General features: G+C 37.5%; 1 protein-coding gene across 4 annotated transcripts in view; it reads right to left on the reverse strand.

Moving 5' to 3' along the window:
• CACNA2D3 (calcium voltage-gated channel auxiliary subunit alpha2delta 3) overlaps positions 1-17,733 on the reverse strand; it is a 454,430-nt gene that overhangs the window by 247,368 nt on the left and 189,329 nt on the right. For all 4 annotated transcript variants that reach the window (XM_064723753.1, XM_064723751.1, XM_064723749.1 and 1 more), the window contains one exon: positions 12,971-13,030. In XM_064723753.1, coding sequence (XP_064579823.1) covers positions 12,971-13,030 — 60 coding nt within the window. The remainder of the gene's footprint in view (positions 1-12,970; positions 13,031-17,733) is intronic.

Consider the following 17,733-nt stretch of genomic DNA (forward strand, 5'->3'; position numbering starts at 1 on the left):
AATTATTTGTAAGAAATATACAGCAAAGTATTTATCAAGGAATAACACTTAAAAAATTTCATTTATCTATGGGGTTAATTGTGGGCTGCTATATTAAGGAGTTCAGTGCAGAACTTAGATCAAAAATGAAAAAATATTTTAGAATTCAAGTGGTTTTATAGTACATGCTACACATTCTCTGAATTTCAATTAATCTTTAAGAGATTTCTCATTCTATAACCTGTAATAGATCCCAATGAATATAGGTCCCATAAAATCTGCAGAAAATTGCTATTCTAAGAGATGAAACAGAGTAGGGAAGGGGAGATGATATAGAAATTGAATAATTTCTCATAACACTACCATTTTGTATTTCGCCTCCTTATTATGCCTTTTCATATTATTGACATTTGACATGGAAATTTAGGTCTTCCTAGGAGAAAAATAATAATTTGAGTTTTGGGGAGCTTCCTCCATAGATATTTGCATGTATGGGGATTTCAGTGAAAATGAGGGAAGTTTTCAAAAGGCAGTGTAGGATTTGCACTGTGCAAGGGCAGCAGGGCCACTGGGCTGGGCAGAAAGGTTTGGAAAGACCTCACAGCCTCCAAAACCTCCCACAGCTGTTCATAACCTCAGAGGGCCTCTGTCCAGACCATTTTACCTCATCACAGTTTCATACACCCTGTCAAAAAAATAAAAATAATCACAAATCCAACATAAGCCTCCACATGCCATAAAAATTGCACCAAATCTCCTCAGCTTGTTGCCAACCAGCTGGGCTTTGCCATCCCTATACCCAAAGCCTCCACGGTCCATTCCAACACAGCACATCCCCGCCTGCTCATCTCTGCTTTGCTGCAGGATTCTGGTTTGCACATGATGCTGAAAGCTCTTGAGCTGACTTTTTCAGCAGCAGCTTCACACAGCACAGAACATCCATGAAACCTTTCATTAATATCTCTGATTGGCACCTTTTGGATGCACAGCAATATTTCTCTGAACACATGCTCCTCATTTCAAAAAGCTAACTGGACACAGAATAAGATGTAAAATAGTTGGGGTTTTTTACATGTTAATTGAATAGCCTGAAAGCTTTAGCTAAACAGTTGATAGTTTAAATCTGAAATCTAAAATGCATTAAAAGTGATATTAAATAAAATTACTGTTATTTAAATGGGGTTTTTTTAATGAATCACAAACAAAACACTTATTTAAACTTGGTGTGCATGATTTTTCAAGGAAGAGACCATTGCTGTTTTCCCAAGCTTTTCCCATAGGCAAGTGCATCTTCCAGTCTTTTATTTCATGCACTTAATCATTGAACTTTGTTGAGCAAAACTCATGGTCTGATCTTAGGCAGGGTCTTTCACTAGGAGGTTTTTGTGGTATTTTTAAGGAGTACATCTCCCACAAAGCATAACCCACACAACCAGTGACAAAGATGTGCACATCACACATTATACTTAAGGCTGAATTGCAGAACTCTGAACAAAATTATTAAAGCACAAATACTAAACTATACATGCATTTAAATGTGCATATTTAATTTATCCTCTCAGCTATGGCCACATATCCATGTGGAGTGCAGCTCAGAGGGCTGCATTTCCAAGTCTGAAGGTTTTACACATCATAGATTTGTAGAATTTTGAAATCTTCAGGTTTTATATTAAAAAGACCTGAAAGTCATTAACTGTGGCCCTTGACATCAATCTATTGTGTGCTGTGCTGTCACCTATTATTCATGGAAAAATAATTGCTTTTGTTTTTCCAATTTTTTTTTATAATCTGAGTTTAAAAGTCACCAGTGACTATTTCACAAGGAGTAGCTTCCAACTATGCATTAATTAAACATGCAAGAGTATTTTTATGATTAAAAAACCCCATAGTCCACTGAGTCCAGGCAAATCCTGTATATTATGAATTGACAAACCACAACTGATGAAATGATGCATGAAAATAGAGACAGAGGCAAAATAACCTACTTGAACCCAGAAAATTTTCAGACAATAACCATTACCAGGTTTAATTAACTTTAACACAAAAGTGGGGGCTTCTTCTGTTTCAAGTTAATGAAGCTCAACACATGGACACTACAATTAGAGACAAAAGCATAAGTCTACAGCAAGTTATATTTCAAGATTGAAATAATGAGCTTGGTATTTTAATTTCACAGTCAGCAATTATGTGAGATCCAGAAACAAAGACACAATACATGCACTGGAAACGTTAAGGTACAAATGCATTTTCACTCAATATCTTTCTTCTAAGCCAGAGGCAAAAAGTATTTTTTTTCCCTACAATAAGCAGTATGTACAATACCCTGGAAATATTTCTACTATGATCATCTAAGATTTACTCACTTTCATACTACACAAGTCAGAAACGTGACCTCATCTAGAGCCCTGAACTGCTTAGTGACTCCTATCGTGCCTTTCTCATATATATTCATTAAATCTCTATCTGTAATACTGTTATTTCCATTTAAAATGATTGTTGTGTAGCAAAAAAAGCTGCTCTCCCACAAAAACGAATAAGCCTAGATCACTTCCACCCTTTTCAATAATTTGCCTATTCCTAAATACTAGGCTGGAAGAATATATGACCCTTAACTTAATCTCATCACCAAGCACCTCCAAAGAAAAAAAAAAGCACAAAAAGAGAAAAGATGGTCTGCCATTTATGTCTCCCATTTATAGTTTATTAAACCTAGAGATAATAGGAAAAAGGTGGAAAAAAGCAGAGAATGTCTGGGCTGTAGTATCAGATATCACTGCTTATTACTGGCTATCTGCCTAGTAATCATAAATCCATTGGGTAATATTCTCAAATCTTTTGCTTTTCAGGTAGGTGTGAGCCAAAAAGAAAAAAAGTTTAATTTTCTATGAAGAGCAGAAAACAGCAAGCACAGCACAACTGGGTACCAGGATGCATAAATATTCCTGATTATGAGCTCTTGCACATAAAGCAAACAGGAAGAGTTTGAAGTTAACAGTGTGTACATCATGCAAAAGGTATCTCTGTCCCAAAAGATAGATATCACATAGACTATGAATGAACTGCTCCAATAAATTATATTATTCCTCAGAGGGGAGAGGAGAGCAATGTTATAAACAGTGACTTCAGAAAAGTGAGAACAATAGGGCATTGAATTTTGTAAGAGTGAATTAAGGATCTTTTTTTTCCTGGAGGAGAGCTCAGTATCATTGACCAATGAGCCTTATAAATAAAAGCATTAACTCCAGCTCTGCCTGTTCCCCTAAGCACCTCAGCATCTTGCACTTTCAACATTCTGTACCTGCATTTAGTTTCTGCTAGAAGCACAAGTACATACAGAATTAAATAGAGGTTTCAAGTAGATTTTTTTAAAATATACTTTCCAGGGAACTCAGAAAACACATGATCCTGGCAGAACACACATCTCAGACACAAAGCTTTGATGAGAGGCTGAGTGTGCCTTTGTAGAAGACTTACCAAATCAGACAACAACAATCCCTGTACATCACCTCCTCCCTGTGCTGTCGGATACGCGCTGAACACCCACGGATAAAGGAAAGCTCAGCCAGAACAGCGTTTTTCAAAACCAGTCTTGATAGGATCAAACTCCTCAGATCTCTCACTTGCCTTTGGCATCACTTAAACCATGGAAAGTCATTTTCTTAAAACATTCTCAGAGACCTTGACAGGAGTGGGAATGTAGGAGTAAGTGTGACTCCCAGTGTGAACTCTGCTCTTACCAGTGCTGAGGGCAGGGCACAGGCACAGCGCTCAGAGTTCTGCTGCCCTTGTTGCAGCACAAAGCTAAAAGCTAATTAAAAAGCATTTTCTGAAGATGACAAGCTTTTTTTCTTTTTTCTTTTTTTTTTTTTTTTTCTGGGAGAGAGGGACATCCAGTATTTTCAAGAGCACAAATCTGAGCAAAAGAAGACACAAAACTGCCTCCTATGAAGCAAATTTCAATGTCAAATTCCTGTTTGTTATCGCCAACATGCCAAACATTAAGCACGGGCAACTCTAACTTCACATTGTATGTCATTTTTCTGGCTCTTTAGCTGCTTTCTTGGTTAGTTAGAATTGGAAATTGATAGGCCCATAAACATCTATGAGAGACACATTATTAAACACATCATCTCTGTCTGCTCTCACAATGATAAGCCAAGTCCTCTAAGGTTTACAGCAATCTCAAGGAGTGCATGTTTTTCAATAACATTGTGATCTTTTTTCCTCATCTATGCAGCATTTCTCCCTCACTCCCAGCGCGCACTTGTTTTGCCTGACTTCCCTGAAACCTGTTTTAAAACTTTATTTGAATGTTACCTACTCTTCTGTTCTCTCCAAAGGGTATTTTTAAGTAGTTGAAAATAGTTTCTCCATTTTAGTCTCACTTCAGGCAAAGGTAATGGCTCTTAGAGAGACTTGCAAAAAGATTACTGTCAGTACTCTTGAAACACTTGAATATTAACACTTAACAGCTTTGCCTTTACACTTTATTTAGGTATTTCTCCTTCTCCAGCCTTCTCCCCTGCACTTCACAGTCTTCTGACACCTAACCTTTTTCTGCACTGTTTCTGCTTATTTCTGCATCCTCCACGTCCTTCCTTTCACAAAACAAATTTGCCTTGTTTAATCTGTTTTGCCTACAGGTCCATCCCTGCCCAGGGCAAGGCTTGAGGTGGGATCATCTCTTCCCAAAGGCCAGGCTGAAATGCAGGAAAGCCTCCATCTGCTCAGACTGTGGCACAGCACAGTGCACACTGCTCTGACTGGGTGAGAAAGCAAAAATATTGCCTGAATCTATTCTGGTTTGGACAATCTGGGAAGAAACCCTGGGCATTTTGAGAATAAATTGTTTTGGAGCCTCAGGTAAAGTTCTTGCAAGTTGACCCTCACTCCCAGTTTGATATGAGAAATTTCACTCTAATTTTAAGGATTAAGTACTGTTATTGATTTTCTGCTGAATGTTCATTTCATACTGTCTCTCTCCTTTTTCTTTTTCTCCCTATTACCTGCTAGAAAACGAACTTATCTGTTTTCATGTGACTGGTTTCTTCTGGTACATCATTATCCCCTGATCTGAACAACACTTGTTCATTCCTCTGTTCTACTGGAATAAGTTAAAGAATTGCCTTGCAAAAACAATAAATGAAAGAATTGTGTTGCAAACAACAATTGTTTTATCACTATTCTAAATAGCATTTCAGTTTTGTTTATAAAACCCATGAGTTTGTGTGAATATGCAAAAATCTAAGCTGTTAGTTCTTTTAAACATGTCTCTAATACCTCCAAGATGCATACAAAGAGCATTAAAAACCCAACCTGAAGATTTTTAATGACTTGAGAATGGGAAAGCAAAAACTGTACAGGTACTGTCTGCATGCAAATACTTTCTGTTCATTTTGTTGGTGCTGTTAGATGAGACCTGCTGATCTTCCTAGTTTTGGAAAACACATTTCTCTTTTGCAGAATTGTGCCAGAGAGGAAAAGATCTGTGCTACTGTTCAAAGCTTTCCTCTGAACCAAGTAGAGACACTCAGGCTAGAGCCTCTGAGATCCAAAACAACTGCCCCATCCATCAGGCTTTTCTGAGCTGAGTGCCTCACTAACTCTTCTGCTGAATTGCTTCACATCATACAAATAATTTAATATTCACTAGAGAAGCAACTGGAACAGGTTGCTCATATCCTGAGAGCCCCACCTATGTGATTATGAGCTGCTCCAAAGCAGAAGTTTCTCTTGCTCAGGAAAACCTTTGGGGTGTCTCAATGTTTAATCAGAGAACTTGAAATTTTGAAAACACTCATGGGATGATAAAGTTATTTCCTTCTCATTGCTGGTAGCAAGCAAACATAACAAAAGACCACATAAATATAAAAGGTAAAATCTCAGGAAAACAGCATTATCAGCCAGTCATGCAGTTCTTTGTCAACTCCAGGTTTGAGGTTTCAGTAATTTTTTACAGCAGGTATCAGGAGGAAAAAGCACTGAGTCCATATTTGATGGGTAGAGCTGAATTTATGGAGTGTTCTTCAGTGCACACCTCACACACTTCAGATAGAGACTGCAGGTCTGGAGAGGCTGGCAAGGGTAAACCCAGAAAGGTCTGGCAAGAGTAAACCCTTTTGGCTGAAGGGTGCCAAGAGGACAAATCCTGTAGGTGGAGTGAGAAGAACCAACCTCCAGAAACCTGTGCCAGACTTCCTCAGAAGCAGAGAAGATTATTTGCAGTAACAAAGTCAGCCCAGAGCTGCCAGTTCCTCTGCTGTCAAGCCCTGAGTATACAGGACAGCTATTGAACCAGGCAGGCAGAGAATTTCTGCTCTTTCTGGATGGGCCCCTTGTATACTGCAGAACCACATCAAAATTGCAAAATTGCTGAAAAATCACCTCTCCTGCATCTCTGCTTCTGTGACAGAGAGGTAAACTCTGCTCTTCTGTGCTCAAAGTCACTCCTTGTCAACAGAAGTTATCAACAAACTTAAAAAAATCACTCACAACAAAAATAAAATCACTCTAGTTATTTACATTTGATTTCTTTGTAGTAAGAGAACACAGTTCTTAGCAAGATAAATATGTGGGAGGAAGGAAAGTAATAGAAATTATCCACTGATCATTATTGTCCTCAAACATCCAAAATATTCACGCAGTGCTCAAAAATCCCCAAACTAAAAAATTCCAAAGCGCAAAAAATTATAAATGAAGTTATTTATCATTAGGAGATGAGCTAAAATATTGCTAGTCTGGCTTCACAGAACCTGGCTTCTCTTTTACTCTTCACTTGCCACAGAGTCAGAAAACATAAAAGCTCTGAAATTAAAATAACCAAAAAGGTGCATGGCCTCTCTTTCTCTGTACTCCCTTTCTGATACTTAATCCCTGCCATGCATGCAGAGTGAAGGCCAAGTGGAAGTCTTCCTCTGAAGATTACTTTGTGCATTAATTCTGCTGCATTTTAATTTTTTTTTATTATTTTTTTCCCAATAGTTTCACAGCCATTTCAGTTTTCCTCTTGGCAACGTCAACAAATAAATAGGAAAGAGCAGACAAGCTAAAATGCTCTCCACTGAAAGAGCTAAAAATCTGAAAATCAATTTGTTGCAGTATTAGAGCAGTTGGGAAGTCCTTAATTTGAGCTTAGAGAAATCAAAAAGAATAATACAAAACTAAGAACTGCAAAGAGGAACCTTTTATCTCTTTCAGAAAAAAAACCAGAAGTATTTTATGAAAGAAAAAAATACCAAAGGAAAAACTAACACCAAATAAAAACTGTAAGAGATGCTTTTATGATTTAAATGGGGCTTGCTGAGTCTTATAGTTCATTAGTCACTAAGCACTCACATTTCTGTGCACTTTTTCCTTCCTTTTAACCTTTAAACTGCACTGCAATTCTTAAGAGTTTGGGCCTTAGGTGATGCAGTCATTTTTTAAGGACATTCTGAATTCTGTGCTTACTGCCTTTCCTTGATCTCACTTATATTTTGATCAGTATGGAAAAATTCAAACTATTCAGAATAAGAACCACACCTGCGCAGGGCCTGGCAGCATTTTGCATCCTAGCTGTGTCCAAACTGTGCCTCCAGCTGGGTGGACAAAACCAGAGAGAGCCTGAGGCTCAGAGTGAGATGGAGATGAACCCTTGAGAGCAGACCCTGGCTGAGGCACCTGGGGACAGAGCTCCACATTTTACAGATGAACGACCTGGAGTGCTCTGCAGCTCCTTGTGCACAAGTTTACAGCCTCAGTTTCCAGCTCAGATTTGTGTGAGCTCCCAGGGATCCCTTCCTCCTCTTGCCTTATTGGGAGCTCCAGCTGAGTGTCCACACCCCACCCAAACAGAGCTGAGAGCACCTGGGCCTGCAGAGCGTTTCAAAGTCTAAAAAGGAATTTAGGCTGTTTCCAGGCTTGGAGTTTAAACAGGCTGAATTCTGATGTAGAAAATACGCAGCTTGAATAAATAATGCATGAAGCGTGCCAGACTTCAGATGTGGCACTGCTATTTTAAATGCACTTTTCAAAAAGTCATTTCAATTGCTGGTTACAAGTGCTTGAAGTCCAACAGGCTTCCCTTTCCCATTGTGCATGTCCAGGACCCTTCAAGAGCTGAATTCAGACTAGTGGAAATTATTCTAACACCAAGAAATATTAATAGACTGTAAATTTACTTATCATGTGCTTCATGCAATATTAGTGAGATTATAAATGCACAAACAGACTTGTCTGAAGTACTAACATAAAAGTAATGCATGTGTTATAACAGGAGTTTCAAAAGACTATGTGGAATAACTGTTCTCTATTATTTTTTGTCCTTGTATTTTTCAGTACCTGATATCAATGTCATTATCATCTATTTGTTTAAATGCTGATTAAATCCCTAAACATTTAATAATCCATCTTCGTAAATTTTTGCCTGGCATCATTATACTAAATGAACATTTAGGTAAGATTTTTTTAAAGTAGCATCAATTTAGGTTATGATTTTATATCTATATATTTTATTTTATTTAGGCTTTGTATTTAACAGTTAAATTGCAAATTTAGAAAAAATTAGGCAGCTCTCCTTAAACAATAAACTATTGAGTAATATTAACAGTTGGAGGATTAGACCCAGAAGTGTAAATCACACAAACTGGACTAATTGTGTTCCTCAGCCCTCCTTTACTACTTGTGCTTTCTCCTAAACATCTCAAGTCTTTCTTTTTTTATAAAAAAGTGCATTGTTCACATGTGTAAACCACTGGAAACCCCTTAGCTCTCCATCTGCTGATTTCACAAGGCTTTTAATGTAGCCAACACACACAGTCTGAAAGTAAGGATGTGATTTTTCAAGGACATGAAATGCAATTTGGGGTTAACAGACAGCAAAATCTGGCAGACAGGTATCTGACTCTGGTATAGTTTTGCAAACCTTTTCCTTAAGGCTCAGCCATATGTTATAGATCTTAGAAAAACGAATAATGAAAAACAGCCTTACACCAGTATTCCTTTTTTATCCCACTAAATTAACTTTAAGAGTATTCTTAAAAGAAACTAATCCTTTCCTAAAAACTATTTGATTAATCCTCTTCTAGTCTTCAGGCATAAAACTGAAATAAGGTCAAACCACCTTAACACATTGTCACTTGAATCTCTGCTGTCTTATGCAGGAAGTAAAACTACAACAATCAGAAACATAAAATCTGGTAATTCCGGTGCATCAACTGTGCACACCAGCTTTGATTCCAGCAGAAAGAAATAACCTTGCTTTTTTATCACCACATCACACACATGCAGAGAAAACTCGGCAGGAATGTAAAGCAAATGAACTAATGAACTTAATTAACACACAGAAAATAAAAGAACTACCCTGCAGATGTGTGTTTGTAGTGAAATCAGTCAGCAAATGAACAAGTAGTCATGACAAAATTTTATATTACTTCTTCCAGTCACTGGGGTCAGAAGTACAAAAACTGGGTAGGCGCTAAGTTATTACAAAACTTTCTTCTAAAATTGTAAGAAACAAAGCACAAGTTATTATTGCTGCTGCACGGAGTAAAGCCCAGCACCAGCCCCACTTCTGGGCACCCCCTCTTGAGATTTGGGAGCCCAAAAAAGCCCAGCCCTGCCAGAGGGGTCCTGCCCTGGCTCTGTGCAGGTCTGTGTGCGCAGGGCTCAGTCCAGGTGACACAGGTGACACAGTGAGCAACAAATTCTTCCCTGCGTGGCAGCTCCAGGGAAGAGTTTTCCACTTCAGAGCCTCTTCCAGGGGTCTGCACACCAAACCCCTCAGTGTTTCTGTGAACCACAACAAGGCACTTCACAGGTCAGGAAACACCCCCAAGCACAGAAGTAGTGAAAGATCAAGAGGCCAAATTTCAGTTACCAATAATTATAAATAATTTTAATTTATTTTATATAATACATCATCTCCTACCATAAGATGGTACTCTCTTTAATATCGTTCTCCAAATTCTTTTCTCTGGCAAACAGCTAAGCCAAGAAAACTAAAGGATGATTGTAGAACTACTTCAAAACCTGCAACAGCCAATACTCTGTCCCCTTTGTGGATATCTGAAAATAGCAGTTGACCTCTATGCTGGGGGTTTTTCCATTATGTTAAAGTGACAAAATCAGGGAAATGGCTTAATTTTAAACAAAGGTGAGCACAGAGACATTCCCATGTAAAGGAAGCAATTCTTTGCACCTGTGAATATATTGTGACAGGGCAACCTGCTGCAGTAATACAAATGGTAACTTATTTTACATCCCCAAATGCATTAGGCATGACTAAAGAAATTCCACTTATAAACTTAGAAAGAATATTTAATAACACGGAATGACTTGCACCCTTATCCACGAGGTAAGAAAACCCTGGACTGAGACTCAAATATAAGTAGCATTTAGAAGGTTATTTCCTTATAACCTCACATCCCTAATAGGAAAAAAAAGAATATCCCAAACCCCAAATATTGCAAGGTAAATCTTTAAGGTCTGGTCTCACTGATTCATAGTTTGGCCATTACTCAAACATGCAGTGTATAATGCTGATGAGTTAAACATCACATCACCCATTTTGATTTATTTCTTTCAATTGTCTGGGAATTTTATTTATGTTTATAACTACAAGGTCAGTGGTGCCAATAGATTCAGTCCAGGAATAGATAGGTGAGTGCTTAGACCATTACACAGAATTACAGTTTATTGATTAGAATACTTATGGAATAACTAAGGACAAAACTAATAATGTTACTAAGAAAAATGCCCAGAAGGGATCAGGTTTAGTCCAACCAAGTAATACAGTTTCAGCATTGCTGAAGAGAATACCAGCAGTCTAAAAGGTGAAGCCTTACAGTTATTATTTTCTTTAACTTGGTGCTCTTCTACAGTCAATAAAAATATTAATATTATTTTATTTCTCCCTTCTATCATTTTTATGTACTAAAACAATATTATCTATGCTGTCCTCGAGACACAGAAGACCAAATCCACCACAGTGTTTCTGTGAACCATAACAAGGCAGTTCACATCTTACAAAACACACTCTCAAGCACAGAGCTAGTAAAAGATCAGGAGGTCAAATTTCATTTAACAATAATTATAAATTATTTGATTTTTTTTTTAAGCAGAACATCTCCTAGCAGAAGATGTTACCCACTTTATTGTCATTCTCTTAAGCAAGAAAACCACTTTCTTTATTTGCTTTCTGATTTTCCTGAGTATCTGTGCACAAAGAGCACAGGCTGATGCTGTATCACATATCACTAATTCAAAGCATTTAATCCTGTCTTCCACACGTCGGCCAAAGCAATACAAATGCCAAGAAATTCCTCTTTGATAGCAGAATTGTATACACTGTACATTTTATAAGCCTTCTGTCCCCTTCCACTTGAATGTACACTATCAAATCATCCTGGCCATTACTTTCTATTGAGCAGATGGTATTATGAGATTTTTGATAAAGAACAACAATCACCCAGGAAGGGTTGCAAAGGGGTCGCTGAAACCAAGATTAACAATTGATTAGCTTTAATGGACCGTGACAGTAATAAACAACAGAGCTCCACACAAAGATTTGATTGTCCTGTTAATGCTGCTGACACAAATGGCTTTTAACTGGCTTCCTCAAAGTGTTAATATCGCCAGAGCCGGCAAATGAAGGACTTTGTCAAAGTGAGAACTGTCCTGCAGGGGAGGAGCATTTACTGCAGCCCTCTGAAACATCTTCTATCAAGTGTGTTTCTGATTTATTCAGACAATGGCTCCTATTTCTCCAAGGCTTAAAGTTCAACAGAATGAAACGCAGCACACCTCTGCAAGGCTGGGGTACAATAGAACTCTAAAGCATTTGAATAGAAAACTCAGCACTCCTCGAATATACAACAATAATGTGAATGATCATTTTCAGTGGGCTCATTTTATCCTTACTCCAGCCTGGGCTGACAGATCTCAGTATCACAGCCTTCTAAACTCAATTTTTTTATGCTTGTTTCTGATAAGATGACTCTATTTTTTCTTCCTTTCTGCACAGAAATCAGTAATTTGCATCATATTCTCATTAAAATAAAGTGGTTTGTGATTACTGGAAATAACCATGGCAAAATCTGAAAAGAAAACCTAAAAGATCAGTTTATTTCTTAGATATACATATGGGAAAATGTCTGTGGAAAAAGTCTGTTTCCTTTAATTCTTTAAGCTCAAAATGTAAATAGACTTATGGCAAATATTCACAGAAGGTTTTAAAATTAAAACAAGGGAGAGACAAAGACAAAACTCCACCTAACATTCAAAAAAAAAAGCATTCATTCCAGAAACCATGGATCTAGGTATTCAATTGAAGGTAAGGAGGTATTTACTCACCTAAGCATTGAATAAGACTTTCTGTTAAACTTTTAATGTCAGGTTAAATTACTCAGTTTCTAAAACGAACTTTTTTTTTTTTTTAATTATGTGTCTTACTTAATTATATGTCTTATTCAGGAAAAGGCTTTTTTTTTTAATCATTTTTAGCTGCGAGCTGCCACGGTGCTGCTCCCTCCTGTGTCATTCCTAAAGGGAGCACACGGCAGTGGTGCAGCTCCAAGGGCTCCTAGGAGAGAGAAAAGGCAATTCTGCTCCAGATCCCAGCACAAACCACTGGCACAAACCAAGGTCGTGCTAATCCCATCCCTGTGGGTCCCTCCCCATCTGCAAACTCGGCTCTCAGCAGAGCAGCTCCTCACCAGCACACAGCAGCGACACAACACGAGGCTAATTGCTGGGTTTAAAATGTGATCTCCACAGATATGCAAGGGAATTTAAATGAAATCTCTGAAAGAGTAAAAGCCACCTGCTTGGCGTCCCAACACACCAGCACTAAGTACATAACCTGTCAAAATACTGAGCCAGCCTTCATTAATTCCATTTTCTGTGATCAGCATCCTTCTATTACTCACATGATTGGCTTTCTTCAAGCAAGCTGTTGTACAAACCCTTAGTTATACTCTGATGATAAACATTCAAGAAAATAATTATTTCCTACCTGTAAGTCAGCATCAAATTCATGTTTCAGGTAAGCATCTTCTGCAGCTTCAACAAGACGCTGGAAAAAAAAAAAAGTGTGTTTTTGAAATAATGGAAAACAACTTTACAACCCAGTATAAAAATAGAGATTGTTTAAGCATTTTGTGCAATTTATCTGCTCTCTTACTTCACTGAATAGAAATAAACGATTTAGATTTTAAAAAAGAAATAAAAGACCAAGTTTTTTAAACCCTCAGTACCCATTGATGGTGGTACAAAACTCTAAAGACAGCTCACTTATTAATAAATACAGAAATAAAAAAGTCTCTTTTTTCACCAGTGCTCAGCTTTCTCTATCTCCCATTCTGAAATAAAGTTGATTTCACATGGACTTTATTTTGCACCTAGGAGCGCTTTTCAAATCTTCCATAACAGCAAATAGGAGGAATTCCCCAATAATGCACTTGATTTCAAGAAACTGACATAAAAATTAATTTCTAAATTACACATCAACTATAAATGATAAGAAAAATATAGACTAGTTTTGTTTACCAAGCAGGCTGAAATACTACCTTAACGTGGTACATTATCACAAGATTTTTCTGCAATTACAGAAGTAACATTTACTGAATGGCAGCATTTCAGTAGGATTTTTGCCCTCTTAACAATATCCAGAACTCCTTGTAGTAGTTATTTCCCTCACCATTGCCATCTGACAGGAAAAAACCACCGTTGCACCAAAACACAGCTACCTGAACCATTTAATTCATAAAGGGGTTTGCTGCAGAGATTCTATTGGGAGCTGACATTATACCCTTTCTAAGGTTTTACTCAGCATTCTTTATACTTCCGAGTATTTTAACCATGGAAAAAACTCCTAATTTTCATTTAATCTACCTGAACATTCATATCTGTGCAAGCCAAAATCAAACAAAGAATACTCAGCGTCTTTTATTTTCTTTGCTCTATCAGACACTGGTACACATGGATGTTTTCACATATTTTACATCACAAAGCGAGGTCCAGACTCTCATTAACAATACGCAGAGTGGGCAGCCATGCACACATTTTTTTTCCTCCCTTTTCATAACAGTTTGCACATTTATCAACTCTTTGGAAATAAATCAAAATGAAATCAGAATTCATATTGATTGCTATACATTTTGAGCTATAATGGAAACTGAACCAAGAAAAATATTTCTAGTTGCCAATGCAGAACAAATGGTTGAGCAGAACGCTGACAGTTTGAGCAGAGCCCCGGTGGCTGCAGGGAGGGTTTGTGCTCGCCGGGTCTGCGGAGCAGCAGCGAGTCCCAGCCTTGCTCTGCTGCTCCATCCCATCTCCCCCGATGCATTCCATTCCCATCCCATCTCCCCCCTCTGTGCCATCCCATCCCCAGCTGCCCCATCCCACCTCCAGCTGCCCATCCCATCTCCCCCCTGGCTCCATCCCCATTCCCAGTTGTCCCATCCCATCTCCCACTCACCCACAACCAGCACCAGCTCCAAAACCCCAGGGTCTCTGCCAGGCTCCTGCCCCTTCCCTGCACACGCCGTGGGGAGGCTCTCCAGACTTTTCTTTGGTGCAGAACGACAATCTCAAACATACAATTAAAAGCTGGAAATAGTCCTGTTGCCTCAGCTGATTCACAGAAGCAAAGGTCACCTTCCCAGAGCCCTGTGCTGGGAGTAGCTCCCTGACATTTGGCTGGTTCCAGCTTTAAACATCCTGTCCCATGGAAACCCAGCTGGTCACAGCAAACCCATCTGACCCAAACTGGAACTGAGCTGGGTCCAACACTGAGCAAATCAAACCAGAACTGGACTGGCAAAATATCTGAGCTCACCTTCCGACGTACAGGGGTGAAAGAACCCAAAAATAACAATGCATCCCAACCTGCTGCAGGAGGGGGATCTGAGGGAAAACATTTCAAATGGAACTATGAATATCTGTGTTGTTGTTCCCACTACTCCTGCACTATCTGAATAGTACCAAGACCAGACCTTGCAATGTGAAACATTAATGAACGTTCATTTGAGCCCCAAATCTTTGTCTTTAGAATCTAAAAAGGGAAATAACACAAATTTTCTCCTCTGAAGGGGAAGCCTTATAGCAGCTGAAATAAACCCGTACGCATTTGAACATTCTCAGAAGCCCAACTTTAATCAGCGTGCTAGTGACCTGCTGAAAGGATTTTACAAATACAGCCCTCATTTTTCAAACATGAAAAAAGCCTTTTATGTAAAATAACTACTCTAATTCAATGCATTACCTTTATTTTCCTTTATAATAAAGGCATAGGTGTATTACTACTCTGAGCTCACCTAATACAAAAGTTCATGACTGATGAGCTTGAGAGCAAAAACGTGAAAGGATCAAAAAAATTCTTCATACAGAAAAGAATACATGGAGAAGGAAACCATGTTTTTCTTTTTGTGCTGAAATACTTACTTAATCATCAAAAGAAAAATTATTATAGCATTTCATGAGATACCAGTGATATTAGATATCAGTACCTAGCGGGCTAGAAAAATAATTCATGGCTTCTTATATAGTTTGTATTGATCCCAATGTGTTTCAATTACATTTTTGCCTCAGTGAAATAAATTTAAACTAAGATTTATCCCCACATATAAGAAATAACTAGAGCAGTATAAGATGGGCAATAGTAGAAACATCTGGTAACAAGAGCAGCTCAGAAATGAAAAGTACTGCATTTTATTTTATTGAATTATTCATTAAGATTTCAGTTGTTACTTTTTTTTTTTAATGTACATTTCAGCAACATTCTCTACAAGAAACTCAATGACAAAGAAGTAAAGTGTCTACTGGCAGGAATTTTTCCTTGAAGCTGTAGAAGCAAATACATAAGCACATTTTGTACTTTGCCCTCACAAAACCAAATAAAAAAATTAAACTTTTGGTACATGAAATGAAAAAAATACAAGCACGTGCTGCACTTTCTATGTGTCAGTCCTTAACCACAGTTTGCTTAAAGTATCTCAACACCATTATGAAGGAAAGCCAATAATAAGTCCAACTCCACAAAATGACATATTAGTGGATATACACAAATTATATCGGAATGAAGAAATTGAATGCAAATGTTTCATGGGGTTTTGTTGTATTTTGGGGGGGGAATTGGTTGGATTTTTTTTTTTAAGAGGTCCCCAAAGGGTTGAAGCACAATGGAAGAAATTCCTTAACACTCTGCAGGCAAAAACATAAAAACCACATGTAATACTGCAACTTTTTTATATGGAGAAGAAAGATCCCTTTTAAAATATTTTAATGACTGAGCAGTTATCTACAAATGAGTCTCAACATTAGCATGATTAACAATTTTAGCTTAATAGTTTATAATGACACTCTAAATAGAAATGCCAATATATTTTCATTTGAGCAACCATGCTCTCAACTCCTTGCTGGAGCAAGTAAATGCTTCCCAAGCTGTGGTTATCCTGCAGGGAATTGTGAGTTATCTGCATGCACTTACGTGGAATGAATTATGAGCACAGTGTAAGAACTGGTACACTCACACCATTCAAGGGTGTTTTCAGAAGAATTTAGCCCTAAATGTGGAAAAGTGTCTGTGTGCACATAAACAGGCAAGTCAAGGGCAGCACACAATCTTTTGATAAAGAAATTATAATGTTCTAAGGCACAGCTCAGTTGAGGCTCTCTCAGTTAAGGAACTAATCCTTAGAATTTTCCCAACACACATAAACATGACAAAGATGAAATGCCTGACCCAGAATATCACAATGCAACATGCATAAAAACAGGGAATGAAGCAGGAGATGAACAAATAACACAATCACAAAAAACCTCAAAATGGTCACCAAAACATAAGCTCTATGTTTTGTATATTCAGTGGTACTAATGTTATAAATTACACAGAAAAAGTTGAGAGATGAAAAATAAATGGTTTTTACCTCACAGTAACTTTTCAAAAATAAGTCACTGAACTATCTCTCAAGTTACCTAACAAGGTAATTTTCTAGACAAATGATATTATAATTTCAGTGAACTAATATTCCCAAATAAATTCTTTCAAGTTTGGTTGCTATAGATAGAGCAAAGGAAAGGTGAAACAGAATGGATGAAGAAGAATTCAACAAAAAATAAGGGAGGAAAGGAACAGAAATGGAGAGGAGAGGTGAAAATAAAAGCTGAAAATAACAATTTCAAGAAAAAAACATCAGCCAAACATCCAGAGGGTAGGGTAGTTATTTTAGCTTCTGAGATATTTTCTCTTTTCATGTACTTTTTAAGGGCTGCAGATTACTTCTCAATCATTTTCCTTCATTAGAATCCCATTTTGAAGTTAGATTAAATAAATTCATAAGCATAACCAAATTTGAAACAGTTTCTGAACTCCTGAACTGTGGAGGGTTACTAATTTTTATCCATGAATGCTGACAGAAGTTATGCCCTTCTCTCTTTTCAACTATGAAATCTTTTTAAAAATTGTGTTTCATTGTTTCCTTTCTGTTTTTCTATGATGAACTAACTGCAACACAAAAAAACAGAAATGCTTCTCAAAACTGTTCTTCTCAAAACTAAACTGCCACAAATCACAAGAAAGCATCAATTAATTTGATAGCTCAAACTAAATTATAACTAGTATCAGCTTTGTACTGGCATCATCTAAGTCCATAACATAACTAGTTTCTATTCAATAATAATAATTTAATAACATTTCTTTTCAAAAATGCACAGGCATATCACAGTCATTAAAGAAGTGTAGACAAACCTGTGTAGGCTGCTCTTATATTCTAG

The sequence above is a fragment of the Zonotrichia leucophrys genome, chromosome 12, assembly GCF_028769735.1.
Source record: "Zonotrichia leucophrys gambelii isolate GWCS_2022_RI chromosome 12, RI_Zleu_2.0, whole genome shotgun sequence".
In the NCBI taxonomy this organism is placed as follows: Eukaryota; Metazoa; Chordata; class Aves; order Passeriformes; family Passerellidae; genus Zonotrichia; species Zonotrichia leucophrys.